This window comes from Lynx canadensis, chromosome C1 (genome assembly GCF_007474595.2).
Source record: "Lynx canadensis isolate LIC74 chromosome C1, mLynCan4.pri.v2, whole genome shotgun sequence".
NCBI classification, from domain to species: domain Eukaryota; kingdom Metazoa; phylum Chordata; class Mammalia; order Carnivora; family Felidae; genus Lynx; species Lynx canadensis.
This window is the reverse complement of record NC_044310.1, coordinates 52,907,762-52,927,395: the sequence shown is the minus strand read 5'-3', so window position 1 is coordinate 52,927,395 and position 19,634 is coordinate 52,907,762. Positions and strand designations below refer to the sequence as shown.

The 19,634-nt window shown below is 41.9% G+C and overlaps 1 protein-coding gene across 1 annotated transcript in view; it reads right to left on the bottom strand.

Annotated features, from left to right (window-relative positions):
• Positions 1-19,634, bottom strand: part of CACHD1 (cache domain containing 1) — a 210,309-nt gene that overhangs the window by 26,994 nt on the left and 163,681 nt on the right. The window contains 7 exon segments of the mRNA XM_030325973.1: positions 128-309; positions 988-1,130; positions 4,293-4,461; positions 9,111-9,228; positions 10,044-10,167; positions 11,305-11,454; positions 15,906-16,139. Of these exon segments, the coding sequence (XP_030181833.1) occupies positions 128-309; positions 988-1,130; positions 4,293-4,461; positions 9,111-9,228; positions 10,044-10,167; positions 11,305-11,454; positions 15,906-16,139 (1,120 nt within the window).

The window sequence follows — 19,634 nt, the reverse complement described above, 5'->3', positions numbered from 1 at the left end:
CATGTTTTCACTGCCATAAAAGTATCTTCTTTAATGTGACTGCCTGAAGTTGCTTTATTGTATGTACTTATCATGTCTCTCCAGGATTTGGGGGGAACCTTTGATAATGGAAGCTCCTAAAACTCACCATTGTCTCCTAGTGGGATCAAATGCTTTGTCCATGAGGGAACCAGGATAAATTCTGAGGACGCCATTGGGTGTTGCTATGTAACGGCGGACAATGTACGTGTTCAGGCTACTCATTTCCATTTGTGTCATCCATTCATCTGTGACGTGGCTGGTGGCCATTACTTCATTCCTGACAGAGAACTGGGAAACAAAGGAAGACATGGCAGGGATCCTTTAAGACTCACATGAAAAGAGAGTGGGCTGCTGGCAGGGCTTCCTAAAGCTCTCTTGCAGAGAAGCCAAGCCCAATTACTTCTTAAAAATCTTTCCACAGCAGATGGATACAGCCAAACTTGGTGAAAACAAAAGCTCCCTGAAACATAGTCAGTGGATGTGTGATTTACTCAATTGTTCATCCTAGTGAGGCTTTCTGCATTTAAGAAGAAAGATCCTATAGTGAAGCATCAAACACACACACACACACACATGCACGCACACGCACATCCCAGCTAAATCTCTCCTCTTTAAACTTCGTCATGTTTATCTCAACAGACCATAGGGGCACTTTACTTCTTTCCCCTGGGAAAAATGGGGCTGGGAAAGTTCCACTGATCTCTAAGTCACACCCCCCTACCTAGAAAACTCCTAGTGCATCTAAGGCCTGAAAGAGATTCTTCATCTGGCCCACAGGGCTTCTTAATCCCTCGGTAGGGTCATCGCCGACCAGCCTCCCGGGGGCCACACGCTGTCTTTCTGGCTCTCCAGCTGAGAGGCACAGATCCAGAGCTGGGCTTCCCGCTTCAAAGGTTCACTGACAGTTCCCCCTCCCAGGCCTGTGGAGGGGGTACGGCAGAAGTGGGGCCCCAGGCCAGCACTCACTTTGAGCCCTGGGTTAGCAATGAGGCGGGTGTTGTCACTGAGATAGGCCGTGTAGTGTTCCACCATTCGCTTTGTCTCTGGCTGGCTGAGGTGTTCGTATGGGGAGGAAAAGCTGCCAGCAGACAGCATGACAGTTGGACTTTCTGAAAGAGAAGCAAACAAAGCCAGGCCTGAGAACACGGAGACTTCATCTCAGGCCCAAACAAAAGCATCGCTAAGGCTCTGCCAATCTGTTAGCTATGGTGGCCTCAAGTCTTCCACAGGGAGAGCAAAGAACTCAACACTAGGAGCTTAGAAGGAAAAAGCCCTCATTCTCTCCCCTCAGGGAGTTTATAGTCATGAGTGAACCATAAGAGATACACGTGCAAATAGATACAAGTGCCTAAAATGCAAATGCTCAAAATCTTTTAAGTCTACACATAGTATCTCACACTTACTAGGATTAAGGAACAGCATAGCACATGGAGCCAGACTAGGTTGAGTCTCAGCTCGACCATTTCCTGGCCACGCGATGGTGGGTAAGTTGTAATGTATGTGATGCTTTTGTCATCTGCAAAGTAGGCAATTATAGCACCAATACATCAGTGAATTTATGTAAAGCAAATGAGTTGATAAATGTAAAGCTTGTAGAATGATGCCAGAGCACGTCACAAATGCCTTGTGAGTGTTAACTACGACTGTCCATATTGGTACCAATATTTCAAAGGAAGGAAAAATGGAATTGTGGAGTCAATGCAAAAAATCAAATAAAAAAATTCTTCGCACAGAAGGGATAGCCAAACTTGGCATAAACAAAAGTTTATAGTCTGGTTACTGTAGGTATGATTTAATTGTTGGTCCTAAGAGGAAAGCCCAGTTTGATCTATTTAAGCCCCAAATCCTCACAGTGAATTACATTATGAAACAAAAACCAACGTTTCTGTGAAATTTCTTACTTCAATTTTACATTTTTAGACTCTTTAGGAAAGCACCAGTCATGTGTCCAATCTCAAATCTGTAGGTCATTTTCCATTCTTTTTGTTAGTTCTCACTCATGGTATCTTGTTTCCTTGTGGCCTGGCTACCTCTGACTGTGCAGGACATGGCATTTAAAAATAAATTTCTGGAAAGAGTTGAATCCTAACAGGATGAGGGAGTCCTTCCTACAGGGAGGACTGTTGTTTGATTCTGCCAGGTGCCACACCCCAAGATGAGGCAGGGTGGGTAGATGGAGACAGTTCTCAATAAGATGACAGGGTACCAGTCTAAGAGCTGCACTATGGGGCTTTGATATTCAACATTCAACTAGTCCATGACTAGTTAATGTGTCAGTTTCCTTAGACCACTCAGATGGTAGGAATCAAGTCAAGGGCTTCTTTAGTTTCAATTCACACTTACCCTAAAGATGGAGGGTAACAGAGGAGGGGCAGAGAGAGAGAGAGGGAGACACAGAATCTGAAGCAGGCTCCAGGCTCTGAGCTGTCAGCACAGAGCCTGATGCAGGGTTTGAACTCACAAACTGTGAGATCATGACCTGCACCGAAGTCAGATGCTTAACTGACTAAGACACCCAGGCACCCCCCCTAAAGCACAGCTTAATTTCACAGTTGTTTCTCCTGGATTGGTAAATAGGTGCATTGCAAATGTGGCTTTAACAGTGGCCTCCTTCTCTGGGTTCTTCTTTTCTCCTAGACTTGGATCCAATTCCTAGCTACCATGTTAGTTCTTTGATACTTTTCAGGAGGATTTTTTTTTTCCCCTCAAGTTGCTATCCATTTTCGGTTATCCTCAGTAGGACAGGTCAGAATTATGTAGTCTGCTAATATCAAAAGATACTGCTTCCAGTAATGCTAATTCTCATGATACCACCATGGCATAGCCTGGGAGATTAGTGTTATATTCCTATCGAGGAGAAGAAAACAAAAGCTTAAAAAGGTAAGTCTGCCTAGCAGTGTGCTGTGGATTCATGTGCATATGCTCATGAGGTCTTCCGGGCACAGATGCGCCAGAGAGGGAGGACGGTCCTTGAACTTAAAGAATTTAGGAGCCGGTTGGAGAGACCAGAAATTTTTTTAAAAAAGAAAAACAACAAAATAAGAATTATACAATAATATAAAAAAACACCAAAATGCTTCAGGGACAAAAGAGTAGGGCCAAAGGAGAGACACTGAAAGTGGGCCTTTCTTGTAGTGACAGAGACTGGGCATTTGAGCAAAGGCTGACGCACTTTGAGGGAGAAATGCAGATTGAGAGAGAAAACTTAAAAAAGTCCTCTTTGTGTACCGAGAAAGACAATGTCCCTCCTTCAGCCCTCTTGATGGGGGTTCTGACATATATTTAACACTTTGCCTCAAAATCCCTGTCATCGATAGGGATTTGCCAGTTGTCTAAGGAGCCTTAGTCACCTTTCTGAATCCAAACAATTTCCAACAGTGAAGAAGAGAGTGCTTGTTTCACAGTACTAGGAGTCCTGCACGAATGTCCAGTATGTGCCTGGCACATGGTGGCATGAAATAAAAGGTGGCACCATGGCACAGAAGGAGCGGGAGTCACATTTCAGCCTTGCTACTTTCTGAGGGAGCTTGGGAAAATTGTGAATTCTGATAAATCCACATGTCCTCATCTATAGGAGCTAATTGCTTCCTTTGAATTATCTGCCTATTTCCTACGCTCTTTTGGAGACAGGGGCCCGCGATAGATACAGGTATGCTATGTAGATATATGGGCGTGCTACCCTCGAATCCCATTTACTATTTCTCCACGTCTTACCCTGTAGCCCTGTATCTCCTGTCTCCATATCTTTGGGCTGGCCTCTAATGGGCCAGACTGGTGACTATCTGACAGACTGCCTTTGGGCTACGAAAACCTCTCTGCCTAGCATTAGCAGAAAGCTGAAAGATACAAAGGAATATGAAAGTCCAGCTCCCTCTCCTCAGTCTGGGCAAACTCTGCAGTGTAATTTACACTCCAGAGCCCCGCTACGGGATTAGGCTGAGGCTGGAACTTCACCGAAAATCCAACTCTTGCTTGCTTTCTCCTCCTTCGCTATCCTGTTTCCCTCACTTCTTCCCTAGTTTCTTCTTAGGGCCCATCCTTAATAAATCACCAACACACAAATCCTCATCTGCCGGAGAACCGGACCCAAGGCAAGGCCTCATACGGTTTTCACATTTGTATCCCCAAACTAACACTGCTGCCATTCAACATCCAGGTGTTTTCTCGTTTTTGTTGTTTTAGTTTTTTTTCCCTCTAAATTCAAGCAGGTATTTACCGTGAGCTGCTATGAGTAAGCCCACCAAGGAAACTGCAAAGTGCAAAGGCCTCACCTAGAGTCGCCAGCTGTTTGAAGTGAAGGCAGGCGCTAGGCTGGCCCAGGAGGTCCAGCCGGTGGTAGAGCAGCTTGCTGCTGGGGACGGTGTTGAGGTTTTTCAGTTGTTTGACGGGTATTTCCGGTTGTATCACCACAATACAGAGAATAAAGGAAGTGTCTTGTACCTGGAAAAATCAGTAAAGAATTTCTAATCCAGAAAACACAGGTTCCTAGGGGTAGTGACTTCACCTACATTATTTTCTGCTATCTTGGTCTCTATCCCACACAGAAAAATATTTGATGAGTGAATGAAAGCTGCGAGGATGGGGTGAGAGAACATATCTCTGGCAAATGACTACATGTCCTATTTTCCTTTCTGATGGGGGGAAAAGAACGCATGTAACAGAAAATCATGGAGCTAATGAAGGGATTACAGAATAGTCCCTTTGGAACAGCAACCCTATGGCCTTTTTGCTTATTTAAGCTGACAAATACAAGTTGGAGCACGGCACGAAAATACAGCACTTACTTCTGTTTGGATTTGAAATGTATTTCAAAATATATAGTTGGTTTTGCAATGAGTATTCCAAGAATTGACTACTTCAAAAGCCAATTCTGAATTTATGTACGCAGCCCATATAGAATCTGGTTTATTCATTGTATTCCCGACTAATGCTTTCTCCTTTCCTGGTTGGAGATGGACAGGATCTCAGACTCGTGAAAAGTACAAATCCCATGGCTGCCTCACAAAGCCTGCCTGACTTATCATTTCAGACCAGAATAGGCAAATGTACCGTAGCTCAGCCTAATTTATCAAGCTCCTATGTACAAATAGGAATACTTCCAAACCCATTTGGCTCTTAGAAATGGACACATAAGTAAAGTTCTTGGGAAAAACCGTCTACCAATGAATCAAAACCGAGGCAAGCTACTTAATTCTAGTTTCTTAAAGTTAAAAACACAAGACAGCCAAACTTCTGTAAGTCCGTTAAAGGAGACAGGCCGAATCTATCTGAAAGATGGTTTGTCAACAAATGGAAAGGGTGATAACCAGAACTAAGTTAAAACCACAGGACAATGAGAAGTAATGCAGCCCAAAGGATTAATTTCATGATCAAGGAGAAATTTAAGTAGGCAGGTTAAAGTATAATTTAGGGTTTATGAAGATGGCTGCAGAATCTCTTTAAACATGGGAGAAATTTGCATCTTCCTGGAACTGCTGTCAAGGATATTCAGTTAGATTAGCAAATTTAATTCTCTTCCTCCACCCACAAATTAGAAAATAATAGTGTTCTCAAGTGGCATTTACTATTTCCCCTCTTCCCAACGCACGCAGTCACCTTTGTGTGCTGTGTTACATGTTCCAAGGAACCAAAAGACAGAACACTTTGCCAGAAGGACCAGAATTGTAGGATCGGGTCTGTTCTATAAGAGAACAATTGGAAGTTACCCTAAGCATCTACACCTGGGTGGCTCAGTTGGTTGAGTGCCCAACTTTGGCTCAGGTCATGATCTCACGGCTCATGAGTTTGAGCCCCATGTCGGGCTCTGTGCTGACAGCTCAGAGCCTGGAGCTTGCTTCAGATTCTGTGTCTCCCTCTCTCTCTCTCTGCCCCTCTCCCACTCACTCTCTCTTTCAAAAATAAATAAAAATGTTTAAAAAAAATTTAAAAAGTTACCCTAAGCATCTAAAAGAAACACTTCAATAGTTTTTAGTTGGAAAGGAAAACTGATTCCAGTACTTCTTATTGCGTTCTTAGCTGAAATAGTCTTTGCATTAAGGAACCATAATGTATCTAGAAGGGCTCTCCAGCACCGGGGAGTGTTTTTTTTCACTGATTGCCCACGGGACTCACGTTTTAAAGTGAGCCATTCCTGTGTCACACAGGAACACTGTAATATCTTCTGAAGTCAGTACTTTCTTCTCTCTCAGCATGCAGTCTCCTCAAATGCTCAAAGATGGACTTGAGCTGCACAGTGACAGGGTAGTAATCTCTTAATGCTGCTAACATAATCTCTCACATTCTACTTAAGTCAGTGAAATATAATCCATAAGTATCTGCTGTATCTATGGATGCTAAGCAGTTCAAATAATTATTCTCAATATAAGCTGAATCTATTTGAATTACATTTAGTAGAAGAATCCATTTTATTCCTGAAGATGGGGGGAGTATATGTCCCCCCCCCCCCACAAAGATAACTTAAAATTATATGCTCTTTTTGGCCGGGTAACCTGGCAAGCCTCTTTAACTTCAATCTCATTATTTATTATCTCTTTACTTTTTCACATCATAGCGATGTTCTTGACAGTTTCAGAATTCTGAGAAAGCTAACACTTCTACCTGAAGTGATTACACGATTGTATCCATTTGGCTACACAGAATGGCCAGAATTTCTTGATATCACTGAAGTAAAACTATCTTAAGATGATACTTCTTCCCAAAATGTTAACATTGGGTTTATTTACTGTGCAAAAAGGGTCTTAAAAATGCCTGTATCTCCTTTCTTTCTAAAAAAAAAATTCAATTTCTTAAAGATTTTGTTTGTAAGTAATACCCACACATGGGTCTTGAACTCATAATCCCAAGAGCAAGAGTCACACGCTCCACCGACTGAGACGGTCAGGTGCCCATCCTCCTTTCTCTTAATGTCAACAAAATAAGGTAGAGATTTTCTCAGGATGCAATGGAGCTGCTTTCAATTAGGATATATTAGTGGTACATAATCTCCGATTTCAAATATAAAAGTATTTTTCAGTGGAGTATTCTGGTGTATGGCTTACTCTTTCTTTTAAAAAATTTTTTTTTGATGTTTATTTATTTTTGAGAGAGACAGACACAGCACGAGCAGGGGAGGGACAGAGAGAGACACACACACAAAGAATCTGAAGCAAGCTCCAGGCTCTGAGCTGTCAGCACAGAGCCCAGCACGGGACTGGAACTCATGAACTGCGAGTTCATGACCTGAGCCAAGGTTGGATGCTTAACTGACTGAGCTATCCAGGTGCCCCATAACTTACCCTTTCTGATGTGAAAATTAAGCCATTCATTCTTATTTACAAATGATGTAACAATAAGGGCATGTGACGCAATCATTCTCAAAAAAAAATCCTGAAAATGAGCTAAGAGAATTTCAAAATACTTTGACTATCCTGAACTGTGTATTATCAAACAGTAAAATACCAGAAGAGGGGCCTGGGTGGCTTAGTCAGTTAAGCATCCGACTTCGGCTCAGGTCATGATCTCACAGTTCAAGGGTTCGAGCCCCACATCGGGCTCTATGCTGACAGCTCAGAGCTGGGAGCCTGCTTCATATTCTGTCTCCCTCTCTCTCTGCCCCTGTCCCTGCTCACGCTCTGTCTCTCTCTCTCTCTCAAAAATTAACACTAAAACAAAAAAACAAAAAGCCAGTAGAATCAGGCTTGCAAACTGCGAGTTTCTCAAAAGATTTCATTTATTATTTTGTTTGCTTTTACTTCCGTCATAGAAATCAATGTTCCTACAATGATCCTTTAAGAACAGAACAAGAAGGTCAGAGGACAGTCCTGTCTAAAGGCATGTTAGCTACTTCCAATTCCTGTCATTCCTATACCAGACAGAGACACTGGGTCAAGCTGTCTGTCTGCATCCACCACAGGGCTGGATGCTCTATGAGGGCAGAGAGAGGAGCATTCCTCTATTTCCTTCTTAGCTCACAGTTAGATATTCAGTAAGTCATTCTTAAAGAGATGAATATGTAGACCCATTTAGAGTCAATGGGTTAAACACCAGATATGGCCATGTAAGGGAATTAAAGGTGGTTAAAAAAATGAAAGTCCACTCTACTTTTGGCCAACTGCAATGTCAAGAACCCCATAACAGCATTGATTCTCTGCTGGGAAGAGGTAGTAAAGGGCAGTGACAAGAGTACTGTGGGCACTGTGTGCTTGAACCCCTGACTGAGGGCCTGCTATCTGAATGAAGTTAGTCAAAGGAAGCTGAAGTGGGGGCCACAGGCGATCACTTCACTGTCCATCTGCTGGTGGTGAACATGAATAATCCAGATTCTAATCCGAAAGTTTCTTTGCCTTGGAAAATGTCAGTAGAGGGCATTTATGCTTTCATATCTTTTCTTTTCTAAGTTTATTTACTTATTTTGAGTGAGAGAGAGCATGCACAGGATGGGCAGAGAGAGAGAATCCCAAGCAGTATCCACAATGCCAGTGCAAGGAGCCCCATATGGGGCTCGAACCCACAAACCCATGACATCGTGACCTAAGCCGAAATCAAGAGTCAGATGTTTAACCGACTGCGTCGCCTATATGCCCCTCATATCTCTTTTTCAACTCCTAACTTCCACAACCTGAGTTTAAAATGATTAAACACACACACACACACACACACACACACACACACACACCCCACAAAACAACCTCACTGGATATAATCTAAATGTATATTGATGGACTTATTTAAAGAAATTTGGTCCATCAATTCAACATTACACTACACAGCCACTAAACGTGCATGCACATGCCCAGATATAGATGCCTGTATGTGAACATTTTCTGGAAGCTGATCAAAGTGGTGACTTCTGGGGGAATGGTAGGTCAAGGGCAGGAGAGAGGGAAGGGCAAAGTTTACTTTTTACTTTATATCCTTTTGTACGGTTTGACTCATTCAACATGAAAAATGATCGTTTTTACAAACAAAAAAGAGGACACCTGTGGAATCTCCTCTTTTTCCAACCCCTTTAAAATTGGTGAGTAACATTATGGGATCTAAGTTCCCTGGAGTTGCTGCATCAGTAGCAATGTAGCCCCCAGTTCCCCTGCCAAGACGTCCTGTTAACTCACCATCTTCCAGGCGTAGCTGACATTGTAGGCCTCCTTTCCGGTGGCTCGCAGCTTGTTTATGTGCCAGGACAGGGATGAGTTCACAGGGACGGTGATTATCTGGCTGCCCAGAGGGAGGCTGTGTTGGCAACAGAATGAAATACTTCAGGCAAAAGATAAAATTAAGCTCTTAATTAAAGGCAGAGAAGAAGCTGTGAGTCAATGACCACCTCCTGATTTTGAAAAGCAATGAAGCTCATCACTTTGGAAAGAGATAATGTGAAATTTTCAATTTTGTAAAAGCATGATGTCAGCTCAGCACTAAAAATATTCCTTATGCTCTACCCCTGCCATCCCCCCTCCCATTCTAATTCTTTCCAGAGACAAACTGGTCTCGAATCACTCAGTCATTAATTTACAGCCAATGAGCACAAAGACCCGTTTCTCTATAGGTTACCATCTGCCAAAATAATGTATCACGGTTGGAAAAAATCCAATCTGTTCTTTATTTCAAAAGAAAATGTTGTATATGATTGTGCTGTCAATGGAATGGATGCTGCTTTGCCAAGCTATTTTTTGGCATGCTCTAAAGCTGGTCCTCAACTTAACCTTCTATTTTACCGTTTTTTTTTTTTTTCATTTTAGTACAATTGGGAGTTTTTTTTTAAATGAGATAACATATCTGATTTTATAAATTAATGGCAATGTGAACAAAGAATCTGATTTACAAGACATTTTCCCTAATAGTTTTAAGAGACTATCTGTTGTTCAACAAAGTTTTACCTACTATTCTTATGAAAAATTCATGGAGGATACTTTTAATAACATTAATTTTTATACTTGTTTTATATCCTATAACACACACTCATATTGGACCTCAAAAGGTCCTATTTTTTTCAGGGAAAAAAACAAAAAACAAAAAAACAACTACTATAACTTTCACCTTTTCCTTACCTTAGGATATTCTGCCGAACCAGCTCAAATTTGGGGATATTTTCGTAATGAATGATGTCAGTATGAAGTGGGGGTTCTGAGAGTAAATATGGCCTGGTGAGAGATGGGTGCATAAGTGTATACCCTGAAATAAAAAAACAAAGACATGAGCTATGGGAAACATGCTGGAAGAAGTGATGATTCTAATATAAGTGCCTATCACACATCTGAAATGTGGGATACCCCGGGATGACTGCCAATACTCAACATCTCAGTGTGTAACTGGCCAGTCCAATAGAAACGGAACTTGTTTTACGTGTTCTTGCGTAAAACTTGAAGTGTAGAAAGATGCCTTAAGTTATGGAACAAGAGTCTAATCGAGAATATCTTGGAGGTACTAGTCACTGGGTTTTTGTTTTTATAAAGATGTTCTAGGGGCGCCTGGGTGGCGCAGTCGGTTAAGCGTCCGACTTCAGCCAGGTCACGATCTCGCGGTCCGTGAGTTCGAGCCCCGCGTCGGGCTCTGGGCTGATGGCTCGGAGCCTGGAGCCTGTTTCCAATTCTGTGTCTCCCTCTCTCTCTGCCCCTCCCCTGTTCATGCTCTGTCTCTCTCTGTCCCAAAAATAAATAAACGTTTAAAAAAAAAAAAAAATTAAAAAAAAAAAAAAAAAAAAAAAAGATGTTCTATTAGGGCGCCTGGGTGGCTCAGTCGGTTGAGCGTCCGACTTCGGCCCAGGTCACGATCTTGTGGTCCGGGAGTTCGAGCCCCGCGTCGGGCTCTGGGCTGATGGCTCGGAGCATGGAGCCTGCTTCCGATTCTGTATCTCCCTCTCTCTCTGCCCCTCCCCCATTCATGCTCTGTCTCTCTCTGTCTCACAAATAAATAAATGTTAAAAAAATAAATAAATAAAAATAAAGATGTTTTATCACCTAAACCTTAACACCAGTGAATTTAAAGATAAGGATACAGAAAAAATCCAAAGGATCACATTCTATGTGTTACTCAGTCCTGGAGTCTAATTTCCTGATGTTTTAAATAACTTTTACCTACCCCTCAGTGCAATATAGAAACAAATGTGTGTCATTTTCAGGTTCATTCTGCCATGTTTATGGTGTTCCAGAAAGAATTTGTTCCACTGCAAATGAGCAGTTCTAGTCACACTAGTTTTCTGTAAATACTATGATTTTCCTACTTTGTTAGTATCAGAATATCTACAGATTATTTTCTTCAGGTTACAAAAAACAAATCATTCTTCCCTCTGATTAATTTTTAGCAGATTACCTTTGTCATCTATGAGAAAAGTATAGGAAGCCAAAGAATCTTGGTAATACGTCACGTCTTCGAGGATGTAAGCCAGGTTCACGTCCACACCTACAATTCCCAGAAGTAGGTTTCCAAAATAACAGGGCTTACTCACAGTCATTATCAAACCTATGGTTTAAAAACAAAACAAATCCAAGGGATAGCAGAGAATGTACCAAACAAAGACTGGAGTTGTGTGCTAGTGAATCCCAAAGGCTAGTATCTGCCCTCTAGCATCTTCTCATCTTTAAGTGACCTGTGTGATCCAGTACCCAACCACTGCCTCCACAGATGGCATAAGTGAGCAAGACTTCAGGGGAAAGAGTCTTCTGTGGGGTTCAGACACCCCAAGTTAATTTCAGAGGCAATTTGTACATTTCCCATTATTTCCTCACCTGACCAGCCATTCCAGATCAGTGCAAATTATCAGCAGCACTTACTACATCATTCTATTTCCTCAAGTGGGGAAGATTCAACTGAATGTGAAAGACCACTAGCCAAGGAACTGAAAAATGTGGGTTCTAGCCTAGCTGTGCCCCTTCTGCATTTTCCATATGACATCGGACATAACTTCTCTGGGTCCCGCTTTCCACATCTGCTTAAGTGACACAGTGGTAACTGCTTTACTGATTTTTAGGGATTGTTAGATGAAAAGAGGTTACAAAAGAATGCTTATAAGGTACTTTATTTCATTAATATAACCTATCAAAAGACAAGAAAATGAGGTGAAAAACCTTAGAAAGATACAGAATCTAGTAAGATCTGACCACTGAGAACTCTGAGCAGCTAAAGAAGACAGTGGGTTTCCAAAGTAATGTATTTCTAGTCATTCGGGTTAGGAGCTCCTCTACTGTTATGTAAAGGGCTAGACAGTCAGTATTTTAGGCTTTGTGGGCCATAAGTTCTCTGTTGCATATTCTGTATTTATTTTTTTAAAAAAGTTTTGAGGGCACCTGGGTGACTCAATTAAGTATCTGACTCTTGATTTCAGCTCAGGTGATGATCTAACAGTTTGTGAGTTTGAGCCCCATGTTGGGCTCCAAAATAGCATTGGGATTCTCTTTCTCTCTGCCCTTCCCCCACTCTCTCACTCAAAATAACAAACTTAAAAAAAGCTTTAGGGGTGCTTGGGTGGCTCAGTAAGCTGAGTGTCTGACTCTGGCTCAGGTCATGATCTCGCGGTTTGTGAGTTCGAGCCCCACATCAGCCTTGGAGCCTGGAGCCTACTTCAGATTCCATGTCTCTCTCTCTCTCTCTCTCTGCTCCTCCCCCACTCATGCTCTTTAATTATAAAAGTCATTCGCAGCTCCAGGCCATATAAAAGCAACAGGATAATCAGGAAAGGGAAAAGCAAAGGCAAAGACAACGTACACGTGTTGGGGGTCAGCGCGTGGCCCTGAGCATCAGAACAGCCAGGAGAGCTCCTCCCAGCTCTCCTACTGAGCTGGGTTAAGTGGCGCCACCTCTGTTCATGTGTTGGAGACAAAATGATCTCTAGCACCCCTAGCAGTTCTACAATCCTATGGTTCCAAGTAAAACTCAAAACAAAAAGACGCACAGTTTCTCTCCATCTTACTCTTGTATTTTCCTGCACTTAATGGCAAGTTCATGCCTTAGCAGCACATCAAAAAACTATTCTTCTATAAACACCCAGGAAAGGGAATTGGATACTTCAAGTCTTCTACAAAGAATAGACTCCCACATATAGAAACCCGTGTGAGGCCCCTCAAAGTATTAGTGACTTACTTGTGGTCGCAAAGGCCAATTAAATGCATCACGTGGTAGGAGGAAGGGCACACAACACTGAAAAATGTGAGAAGTTGTGCCCAGACGTAAGATAAGTAAGTTCTGGGGATGTAATATATAGCATGGTGACTCTAGTTAACAATGTTGTATTGTAGATTTGAAAGTTGCTAAGAGAATAGATCTTTGAAGTTCTCACTACAAGAAAAAAAAGTCTTAAACTATGTGGGGTGATGAATGTTAACTAAGCTTATTACAGTGGTCATTTCACAATATATACACACACCAAATCATTTTGTTGTACACCTAAAATGAATGCAATGTTATATGTCAATTATAAATCAATAAAACAGGAAAAAAGAAAAGTTATGCACTATTATAATTTCCAAAGCAGTCAACAGAAGGTTTTAGCAATGTATCTTTTTTTTTTTTTTTTGGGACAGAGAGAGACAGAGCATGAACGGGGGAGGGGCAGAGAGAGAGGGAGACACAAATCGGAAACAGGCTCCAGGCTCTGAACCATCAGCCCAGAGCCCGACGCGGGGCTCGAACTCACGGACCGCGAGATCGTGACCTGGCTGAAGTCGGATGCTTAACCGACTGCGCCACCCAGTTTAGCAATGTATCTTAAGGAGATTTTTTGCTTAGGGATCCCTGGACAAAGGGGTTATAAATGATGGGAGCAGTGCATGAGGGCTAGCATGGAGACACAGGTCATAACCTGCACGCCAGGCTCCCCTGGGCTTGTGTCTAAGATTAAAGGCATCTTCATACAGCAGCAAAGTGCAACAAATATTCTGAGACCATACGCTCACTTCAGAATTCTATCCTCCTCTGGCTATGTTGAGAGCAAGCCTGAAAAAAGAAACACCATCTTACTTTTCAATTATCATCTCGGACAGAAGACTCTTCATCCCATTGTGGCAAATAAAGTATGCTAAGCTCTCGCTATACTTAATGAAATCCCCAAATGCCCTCTCTACTTTAACCTAAAGTACATAGATTTACTTGTTAAAAGAAATATGTCCAGTAACCGATATTTTAATCTGTGGAGGTTTTGAATTAGAGCCAAGTAAACATGGGATTTCCTAGGCTCAGCATCCCTATGTTGTGGAGTTAGCAGAGATGTCACCCAATAATTCTAGGGACTGAAAATATAAACACGAAAGGCACGCTCTAGGACGGGAATGCAACAGACCAGTAACCCAGTCACTGAAACCCACGGTAGAGGATTCAGAAAACAGGCCCTGAGGACTAAATTTTGGGAAGCATCAGCCAGCAAAGAACCAAAGAACTGCCCACAATTTGATTTACAGCCTTTGCATAGCTCTCTGGGTTGTACAGGTAAATTTTAGGAAGGGTCTTACTCTGCCTGATATCACTAACGGTCAAAGGATTTGACTGCATAAACCTCCGTGCTTGTACAGGACTCGGTTTCCACATTTGTCTTTGTTCCTCTGACACAGTATTAAGATGATTCATCGATCTGTCTTTCTCTTATCAGACTTACATGCTTGCTGAGGGTGGGATGTGTGCCTTACCCATCACTGCCTGACACAAGGCTTGGCCGGCACTCAATACTGTGGGTTAGATGCATCAAAAGTCATTTGCATTTAAAACTTGACATTTCCCTATAAAAGGAAATAACTTTATCTAAAGGTGGGAGTTTCTATAGTCTACATATCTGTGGGCCCTGCCAGAAAGAGGATTAAAAAAAAAAAACACAAAAAAACCTGACGTATAGCAGAGGCTACTACATTTCTTCCTTATAGAAAAAACATGTTCACCTAATTTCTAGAAAACATACTCTATTGGCCTGTTACTTTTTATACGTGGGTTTTCTCTAGATGTATTTGTGAGAGTTATTGGAACGTAAAAATAAGATCTCATGTGGTCATGGTGTCTGGCTAATCACTAGATTCTTCTTCCATCCTCTCTGTCAGAGAAGAAAGGGGGACCGGTGGGGGAAAGGATAAACAATATGCAGAAGGAATGAAAAAGGTTGTACTTTTAATGAGCATATACTGTCGGCTAGGCGTTATTCTAAGTGCTTCACATATATTAGTGCATGTAATCCTCACAACAGCCTTGACGGAAATATTTTTCCCATTTCGTAGACCAAGAAAGTTAATCATGTGAAGGTTAAACACTTTACCTAATATCACACTGTGGGTAACTTGGGGCATCAGGATGATGACAATGATAATGGTAATAATAACAAAAGTAAAATAATAAAGTGACAAGAGCAGTAATTATTACTGAGAGGTACGCCAGGCACCAATAAATCTTCTACTCCTAAGAACCTGAAAGATTTATTATGTGCAAGACATTATTACATTTTTAACAGGTGACCAAATGGGAATTAATGAGATTAAATAAATTGTCAAGGACAACAACTTAAGGGGTGGAGTGGGCCTAAAATCCTCCAATGCCAAACCTGTCTTTGTTTGACTATACCATGTTGCTTTACCTCTCAGGCTAAGTCCTGAACACATCTGAGATTTACCACCTGCTATGCAAAGTTACTCTTTTGTTCCAACTCAACATACTGGGGAATCCTCAGTAATCCTCCCCAATAGATCCATTATGCTGACTGAGGCTAGGGCAATGTGGAAAAAGTAGGGCTGGGATTTCTGTTTAAAATACAGTGCTACCAGACTGATGGAAGAGACCTACACCACCCTCTGACCAGAGAAAGGGAGGACCACTCCCTTGCCTGTCCAGACCTTCTAATGCTCACAGACGGGTGTTGGGTGACATTTCAAAGTGATTGTTTTGGTGGACCCACGTCTGTTTCTTTTCCCCTTCCTTTAGTAGGACGTTGTCCCCAGACTCACCATCTCCCATCTCATCAGAGAAGGGAAGGCTAAAGACAGCTTCATCAATCATCCGGTTGGGAAGGTTGGTATAGAATCTGCCAACTGTGGTCTCTAGGTTACTCAGCTGGTTCAGCACCATCATGCTCCCTTTAATCACAGGCAACGCTGTCCGGTCCAGCACACCATACTTCCCGGAGTTCTGCTCAGCCAGATCTCTCAGAAAAGCTAGCTCTTTCAAACCAGTCACCCCATCTGAAATGGAAAGCCAAAGGTAGGCAGTGTAAACCAAAATGCTGTATAGCCATACAATAACCTTGCCATTTAGATTTAAGAAGGGCATGGATGAAATCTTGCCATGTCTAAGAGGTCTTGCAGAGACAACAGACCCAGGACACTGTTACCAACTCTTGCTGAGGAACAAAGCATGAGGCAGTGTCTTTCCTCAAACAGCCAAGAGGGCAAAGGGATTCTTCAAAAGGCAGCTATGAGAAGCACATGAGTAAATAAAGGAGCCCATTTGGCTTGATGTTTTCCCCTAAAAGTTTAAGCTTTATGCATTTAATATTTGAAAACAAAAGTAATGATTAACAAGTCGGCATTTAAATAGTAGATAAAGCTTAAGAGTTTTAAAGGATAGTGATATACCATTTCATTTCTTACCTCTTTGCCTATTAAACACTTGCCAAAGTCTCATGCAACTCAATGGAAGCATTATGGACTGCATTTAGTGATGCCTCCAAACCCGGTGTCTTTAAGCTCATTTTAATTACAAATGTTTTCATGCTTGATACTGTTAGGACAGTACTGGATTTGATTTATTGAATGTATATTTTGTACATCGAGAGGGTTTTAAAAATTTTGTAAAAGATTTAGACATACTGGGATGTACTGTTCTTTAACATCTGTAATCTATAGCATAAAAATAAATTTAATAAGCCTTTTTTAAAAAAATTTGGTTTGCTATTGTTGTTGGAACATAGTCAAAAGGATTAGTAACTGATCCCATATGGATGCCATTGTAAACAAATTCAAATGATTTCAGTCACTACTGAGATTCAACCAATGAGTCTTAAAAAGGCTTTGCCTCATGTTCAGCTATTTCATCTTAAACAACAACAACAACAGCTGAAAAGTTCATGGTTCATCTGTCTTCTGTGACTTTATCACTTCTAACTAAAGAGTATGTATACTTCTAGCCTTGAAGTCCATTTCTAAAATCACACAAGGATCTAACGGATATAATTTTTCTTAACACATCGTATTTAAATAACTTGGAGTTTGTTCTACTCGAGCAACAAGACTAAAAAGGCAGAAGCAAATTATTGTTATCTTTCCTTGACATCAAGTTGAGATAGGGGAGATGAGAGGTACGCTCCAAAGAGAAAAAATAATACGAAAGGCATGATTAATCCCTGGCCTTACATCCTTGAGAAGCTCACAGAAATGAATGATAAAAGGAGACAAAGGCAAAAAATACATTTCCTTTCTTTGTCATGTACTCGTTTGACTCAAACATAAAAGCAAAGTAACAAACAGGAGCATCTACTAGGCAAAAAAGAACAGTGTGAGCTGGAAGGTGATCCAAGTTTGGGTATTATATGTACTACATCATGAAATGAGAAGCAAAGGTAGCAGTAGAGTGACAGACTGGTAGGTATGGAGGATGGTTCTATCACCAACAATGGCCATCCTGGAGACTATATTTCCCAGAATCCTTTTCCTGTATGTTTCTAGGTTAAAGGTGGCCCAAAAGTGAAGTGTTGCTGATTGGAGAGGTGGAACAGACACAGAGGGACCAGAATGTTGCAGTTTGTTGTAACCTTCCCTGATCTGCATTCAGTTCCCTTTCTCAGCTGCAGGCTAGCTTGCTCAACAAGGGCAACCCTAGGTTCAGTCCAGATGCTTCACTGAGAACTCACAGGGGTAGAGCAGCCACGGAGGGCCAACAACCTCTCATAGGCTTCTATGCAGACCTCCCAAGTGATCTTTGATGTTCCTAGCTTTCAGACATCCCCACAAGCTCCAACCTATTCACCCACGCCAGGGCTGGTTACTAAACGCTGAGTTGTCCATTTCTCTTTCTGGATCTTTACTTTTCCAGGTTTCCCCTTAATTGCATATACTTTAATTCTGATGATAAATTCATTTTACCAAAATTCTCACAGTGGCTCTGCTTCCCTATCTGAAGCCTGACTGGTAGAGGAAGGGCATGTGTCAATCTTAATGAACAAAGCTCAGAGATGGGATTTGGAGAGACGGAAACCTGGCAGTGATGATGTTGTGTCCAGTTAGATTACAGGGAGAAAAAAGAAGAGTTGAGATTGATTAGAGGGAAGTAACCAGAGGTTTTTAAAGAGTGGGATTATCAGGGGTATAGCAGGTGCACAAAATACTCTAGTGGGAAGATTTAGCACCACTGAAGACAAGGGTGATAGCGAGGAAGCTTCTTTACTCAGTATCTGCCTGGGCAGACCTTCGAATCTAATGGAAAATAAGTAATCACTTCCTTGTAAGTTTTCTTACCATTGCATTTAATTCATCTGCCTTGTCTGTCGTCTTTCTCAAGAAGTCACAAGCTTCTTGAGGACAGGCACTTTGTACAATACATCTCCAAAACCTCAGTGCACTATGTTATACATTGTAGGCCCAACCACCTTTATTCTCTTCCCTTCTTCTGTCTCTTCCTTCCTCGCATGAGTCAAAGAAGCTAAACCATAGGAAAAAAGAGTAAATGGCACCCAGAGATAACACTGAAAGATATGTGTCCCAGGCAAAAACAGGCCATCCTTGCCCACCTCGGCAGTGCCCAGCCCTGTGCCTGATGCTCAAAATACATAGAAAACTAAGACACGGCTCATGGCTGAGCAGCTCATTCTTCTGGAAAGTGGAAGGAGACAGGTGAGCACATCATTCAGCGTAATGGACAACACGTTTAACAGAAGCAAGCACAACACTCTGGCGACAAGGAATACTGAAATACTGAACAGAGAGCTGACCCTGAGCCAGAGTGAGACAGAGGCTCCTTGGCCTTTGAACTATAACAAGCCAGAAAAAAAATTACACAAACTTTAATTCACTCCTACAACTGGCTTTGAGGACCTGTTATTTATCAGGTACCTGTGTCGGGAACTTTTAACACATTGTATCTTGTTTATTTATTATCACAGCACCTCTAGGCAGATCTTATTATTTTCATTTTACAGATATAACTGAAGCCTAAAAAGATTAAGTAACTTGCCATACGCCACCAGCTAATAAATGGAGACCGGAACTCAGAACCTTTAGGCCTCACACCCTGAGTTCTTCCATGTAGAGTCCACAAAATATCTGGGAAGGAATCATGCTCACCCACACAGATTCCTGCATTCTGCCTAGGAGGGTCTGAATAAAAATCTGAGGGCACTGCCTGGGTATCTGCATTTAAACAGTAACCTCCAAGTAATCCTTAGCATGTTATTTTTTTATTAAAAAAAAATTTTTTTTTCAACGTTTATTTATTTTTGGGACAGAGAGAGACAGAGCATGAACAGGGGAGGGGCAGAGAGAGAGGGAGACACAGAATCGGAAACAGGCTCCAGGCTCCGAGCCATCAGCCCAGAGCCCGACGTGGGGCTCGAACTCACGGACCGCGAGATCGTGACCTGGCTGAAGTCGGACGCTTAACCGACTGCGCCACCCAGGCGCCCCAATCCTTAGCATGTTAAAATGAGAACCACTGTCCCTAAAGCCACGTGGTTCTGCATGGAA